This window comes from Seriola lalandi, unplaced genomic scaffold, assembly GCF_002814215.2.
Source record: "Seriola lalandi dorsalis isolate HSWRI2012SDOR001 ecotype SW California unplaced genomic scaffold, Sedor1 jcf7180002054981, whole genome shotgun sequence".
In the NCBI taxonomy this organism is placed as follows: Eukaryota; Metazoa; Chordata; class Actinopteri; order Carangiformes; family Carangidae; genus Seriola; species Seriola lalandi.
In genome coordinates, this window is record NW_019525661.1 from 1,965,514 (window position 1) to 1,971,876 (window position 6,363).

Sequence of the window (6,363 nt, forward strand, 5' to 3'; positions counted from 1 at the left end):
GCTCCACGGAGCTACTAGCAACGGGCTCAGACTGTCGTCCACGGTCTCCTTCTCCAACGACATCAGGAGGCAGAGGAGACTGTTGGTGGGCTTTTCAACCACTTACGAATTTCCATGATGAACTAGAAATGTAATAGTAAGCCGGTGAAAACTCATCCAGCTTCACTTTCAAAAGTGCGCGGTTACTGTTGAGCGGCTACATTGACGCAGGCTACGTCACGTACATAGCATAACTTTCTTTTCAGTAAGGCCGTGATAGGCTGTTGCAGTGTACATTCCCATCAATCAAACAAAATCACACCATTGTTTCTTTATATTTTTAATGTTTTAATGATAAAGAATACAACATTAGTATTTCTCAATACAAAATTAGCTGCTATGATAATATAAAATAAGAATTAAAGTCATTTTTTTAAGAGATCTGTGCCTCAAGTGGGGGGGCACAAGCATTTTTGGGGGCAGGCCAGGCCCCCTATGGCCCGCCCATAGCGACGGGTGTGGCCTGAACAAAGAAGACTACAAAAGATGGCGGTAAACAAAGAAACTACTCATCATGGCCACTGAGACCACCTGGTGTGTGGGTGAGGGAAGGTGTGAGTTTCTTTGTTAGCCTAGCTCATGTAGTCTAAAGGTACCAGGTTAGAGGGAGGAAGTTAACTACATGGAGGTTATAGAACTGAGATGTACTACAGGTATGCATGTGAACATACAAGTACTCAATTTACTGTATGACTAACCGCAACCTAAGCAAACATTACTACAACAAAACATTAACAGAACATTAACCAACATGTACATTATCAATTGTCAAGAGTTCTGTTGCTTAGCTGTGCTGTGCTAAGTGAGGTTAGGCCCAGTCAGTTAACATTACCCAGTCCTTGGAACAAAACAAAAAGGTCCTTTCCAGTGTTGTTGAATAGTCCAGTGAGTTGGTCAGTGAGGATCCAGGGTCATCAACTTCATCAAATTGTGAACATACGTTCACTTGGACTCGAGGACAAACTGGTTAGAGTTTGGTGATCAAAGGTCAAGGTCACGGTCACAAATCATTATTTTGGCCTTGTGAACGCAATATTCAAGAGAATCCCTTCAGATTTTGCAGAAATATCCACTTGTTCTCACGTATGAAGTGATTAGACTATGGTGGTCAAAACTCAAAAGTAAAGGTCACGTTGACCTCAGAATACACTAGTAAGCCATTACCCAAGGCTAACACAGATAGACGGAGTTGGTTGCAACACCATTTGAAATATTAGTTGCTGGCATTATGCTGGCTATTTAAAGATTATTCAACTTTTCAGTCATACAGTCTTTCATTTATCACAGTTTTAGTTTCTAAGCTTTTTTCTGGTCACTTTTTAGTTTAAAATGGGTGTGTATTGCACGAAATGTTCGCGGCTGGAGTGGATGACATCTTTGCTGGAGTGGGAGAAACTCTAAAATTTGTTTCACTCGTACTTACTGCCACAAAAAATTTCATCTTCACACATAATTTCTTTCTCATTAGTAGACAAATTTGTCCTGTTTCATACAAAGTGTCTATCTCTTACCCAATTTGAAATGTGACCCTCCAAGTGGTGCCAGCACCCGTCAACTCTCCCATAGACCACAATATAAATTCAGGAGTGGACTTCAGTTGAAAATCGGAACTGACTCTTTTTTGTAACTCGTTCCTATTTCCACATTTCACACAGACACATACACACACACATACACGCACAAACCCGAGACAAACATACACACACACACACACACACACACACACAATCACAAAAAGACACACCTGAAAAAGTTAAGGCGCATCCCAGAGTCCTTCACAGAAACTGGTTAATGCCTTGTGATCACTTACCTTTTTAGACACAATAGAAAGAGAGACACGAGACTCCATCTCTAATTCAGGAATCTGGTGAGGACAGTGGGGATCAGAATGAACTCCATTATGAGCCACCCCAGGCCCCCACAATGCCAGCAGAAGCAATTAAGATCTTGGATGAACCAGAAATGGAGGTTGAACACCAGTTCTCACCAACAGAAGAGAAAGAGTTAAGACACCAGTTTTTGTTGCACCACCAGAACAGCCCCCTGGAGGAGATCAGCTGGGGTAGTTCAATGTTGCTGCTGAAAACATGCCTGGTGAGGAAGTAGACTTACCTGCTCAAGATTTGCCCAGCGAGAATTCACCACATGCTTTTCCATCATCACATGCTGCTGCTGAACCTGAGAGGCCGCCTTACCAGCTGCCACAGAGGGGGAGACACCCGCCAAGACGCATGACCTACATTCAGCTGCAGTACTCAGCCAGCACCTCAAATGTTACCTGTTTACCAAGCACCAGCACTGGTCCCATGGCTGCCACCCCTACAGACATACTACTTCCAGCCCTCCTTTTTGTATGGACTCCAGCAAGCCTGAGCCTACAGACTGTTGCCATGGGAAATTCATGGCCTTTTGAAAGACTGTTTATGGACTGTTTCTGCAGCGGCGAGTCAGCAGATTTGGACTGTGGCCTTGTGATTATGGACTGTGACCTTTGAGCTTTGTTTGAGCACAAGCTCATAGAAGATTTTCAGTGTCAAGTCCATGAGAGACTGAAAAAAAAGAAAATTGTGTAATTGATTTAATATTGGGACGACATTTATTTTCATGCTTATTTTTGGGAATTGAGCCATAGCAGTGTTATCTGTGATACATAGAAAGGTCTTGATCTGTTAGATGACAATTGAATTGAATGTCCCAGTCTATGTTGTCTGGCGGGAAAGTCTGCAGTTCCTGTTGCTGTGTTGTTGTTGGTAATAAACAGATGACAGAAAAAAATTGCACTTGTGATTTTTTAAATCACTTTTCTGCCCCTCTTCGGACAGGTGTTACATTAGCAAAATAAAATAAACTGTTTTTAATCTTTACTCTTAAACCTCTTAAAGCTGAAATGGTTACTTTTTTACATGAACATATCATTATCCTCTTCATACTGCCTGCCAACATCATGCGAAACAATGTCATGCACATACCATCATTTGATTGTCCTACATAAACATGAATTACCAGATCCTACAATACATCCAAGGGCATTTTCTGTTGAGTAGTATGTTAATGTAAAAAGTGAGAGTGTATTGACAGAGAAGTCAAGTAAACATAGCAGTCTAGGACAGAAGTATAAGTGTAAGAAGAGAAACTGTGAGATTTGTGGGAGCAGTGGGGTTTAGTATTCTCACCATCTTCAAACCTGCTCATGTATCCATCACAAAACAAAGATTGTTAACCAGAAATTGTTAGCAAGCACACTTTCTTGTTGTCAAGATTCAGACTTAAAACACATATATTTATTGCACTTATAAATGTCCTTCAAACTAACCCACAACTTCCTTCTTCTTATGTTTTGCAGTTATGGGAGCATTATACACGAGCCAGAGGCGGCAAAAAGAGAAAGAGACTCTGATGACATCAAAAGAGGATATTCGTGATAATGTCATTCACTATGATGATGAGGGCGGTGGCGAAGCAGACACTCATGCCTTTGACATGGGTACTCTGTGCAACACACAATCACAGCACACCTGCACTAACACCAGCACCTGCAAGAAGGAGAAGAACGGCTATGGTGAAGGGGTTCTGCTACATCTCACCAGTCGCTGTGAGGATGTCAGGTCACCTGACATCCATCGTCAAACAGCCAGTGTTATTGTTGCTGTTAACAACAAGGCACAGCTCTCTTCCCATGGCAGAGTGACTGAGGGTGACGCTGAAATGATTAGGGAGTTCATTGAACACCGGCTGGTGGAGAGCCAGCAGGGTTATGCCGCTCCGCCCTATGATTCTCTTGCAACTTATGCCTATGAGGGTGATGGCTCTGTGGCTGGCTCACTCAGCTCAATAGAGGAGTCATGGACCATTGACAATTCAGAAGATTTTAGCTCCCTTGGTGACTGGGGAAAGCCATTCCAAACATTGGCTAGTATTCTGGACAGACAGCCACCTTCTATGTCTAAGGAGAGCTGAGAGGAAGTTGAACAATAGAAACGCTGGGCAGCGATTTGGCAACTAGCTTACTTTTTTAGACATGTTTTTTTACTGTGCCAGGCACTGGCTAGAATGCTATGAGGACGTTATGGAAAGCTGTCTATGTTAGCTAGAGTTGTGGGCCAATTAGCTAGAGAAAAGAGAATCTATCAAAAGGTGCGTGAAAAGGTAAATTTGATATCTCTTCAAAGTGCCTGAGGTACTATATGTTTACAGGTATTTTAATTAATTAATGTTACTTAATAAAAATGTCTTCAACCAATGTTTTGATTTCAATCCTTATGTTTCATGAAATCATTAGTGATTTAACCAGAAAATGAAATGCTGTTTACTAAACTATGTTTAGGGCACATAGACTGAGACAATGTCTGTTGATCACTGGGCCTGTTGGTAGGTCAGCCACCATGGTCCACAGTAGAATATCTTAACAAATACTGGACACTTGGCACATTTAGTGATGAATTCAGCTGAATATTCTTGGATGAGGTTTGATATTGTCATGAAGTACTAATGCTGGTGAACTTTTAGTCAGTTTCACAGTCAGTCATGAGTATACTAGTACTAATCACTAACTCAGAACAATAAACTGCTAACGTTACCTAGAAGTCCCTTCTTCACTGTAACACATACGTTTCACTGCAGTGCCCTCTAGTGGCTAACATAAACACAGCTCTATCTGAATCACATAATATCACAGATATTAGATATTTATTTATTTTACTGTTTTTACACTGGCACTGTGAACCATTCTGTTTACACTTCATTTCAATCTCCAGAAAAGATTTTGAAATGTCAACCACCAAACAAAGCTGGACAAAACAATGGTCACATGTAGTGAACTGTTCCTCTTTGGTCAAAATACCTGAGCCAAGTACTGGGTAAGAATGAATTTTAAACCTGTGTTTTTAAAAATGATTTACATAAACCCCTATAAATTAAATTCATCATTGGCTAAAGGTTTTGAAACCAAAACTCAATGCATGTTTTCGGATCCTAGATCCTATCTTTGCTATGCAAAGATTCATGTGAATTTTGATGTGTACAATCAAGGGTCATTCCTCAGTACATGCAGAAATTTAGTAATGATTGATTAAACTGGACATGGCTTATTACCAAAAAATCTAAATAGAGCACACATATATGTCCTACAGAGCTCAATTTTTTTCAGCAAATCTACTGAATTGTGACGAAAGATTGCCTCAGTGCTATGGTCAATTCAAGTCCATCACCCTATATTTTCCAAAATATGCAATCTCAATTAACATCATAACTCTTCATTGAAATGCTACCAAAATTGACACAGAGATTCTGTAGATGGTAGATATCAAATGTTTCAAATGGTGATCAGATCAAACAGGGAGTCTGCAGCAAAATTCAATACCAAAGTTTATTCAATACCAAACTGTATGCTCAACCTTTTCCATTTCATTTTCATTTTAATTATATAACATTTGACAACAACACTTTGTTGTGTGATTTCAATAGTTAAATTGTTGTAATTTTTTGTGATATCCAAATTTATTTATTTATTATTTTTCCACCAGCAAAAGTTGTAGCAAATGGTAATTTTTTCAGGGGAGATATAGAGTGGTGCACAAACATGACACATGTCCACCAGCAGGTGGTGGTATTAATCAAGATAAGGGCATATTTGGCAGTAACTACCATATTGTATATTGCAATTTCAAAAACCTGACATGTTTGCATTCCCTGACTGTATCTTAATCTCATTATATAGGCCACGCCCATCAGATTCTGCTTGTGCTTCTTGTCCCAACCAGCTCCTTAGTGCCATCAGCACTGAGCAATTACTATATATGTTTATACTATAATGACTACTGTGAAAATGGAAAAAAGTACAGAAGTAAGAGCTAAGTGATATTAAAACTAAATTATCTAAATTATATTGTATATTTAAAAAAGACTCATCCTGTAGCTATCCTTTGTTTTCCTTCAGATGAAGAGTGTGTTAAAATACATATGTAGAAAGTGTCATGGTTTGAGGGCACTTTTTGTTCCAGAATCCAGTGTCACACCACAAGTTCACTTCTGTAAGTGTGTTCATACTACGCTGTGAGGTCCTATTGAAGTCAAATGATGTGCACTACATATGTGAATGCTCTCCTGGCACTCTGCTTCCGGTGTCTTTTAGAATTTTCGGGTCAGATTTTTTAAACCTACCTCACAGTAGAACCACCTCTGTGATGACAGCACTTTGTCCTGATTGGCTGGAGGCTTCACTGACACGCATAATGTGAAGATCTATCTATCTATCTATCTATCTATCTATCTATCTATCTATCTATCTATCTATCTATCTATCTATCTATCTATCTATCTATCTAT

The 6,363-nt window shown here is 39.7% G+C and overlaps 1 protein-coding gene across 1 annotated transcript in view; it reads left to right on the plus strand.

Moving 5' to 3' along the window:
• Positions 1-4,615, plus strand: part of LOC111648347 (cadherin-12-like) — a 78,463-nt gene extending 73,848 nt beyond the window's left edge. The window contains exon 13 of the mRNA XM_023398210.2: positions 3,383-4,615. Coding sequence (XP_023253978.1) covers positions 3,383-3,996 — 614 coding nt within the window. The 3' untranslated portion in view covers positions 3,997-4,615. The remainder of the gene's footprint in view (positions 1-3,382) is intronic.
• The last annotated feature ends 1,748 nt before the right edge of the window (positions 4,616-6,363 follow it).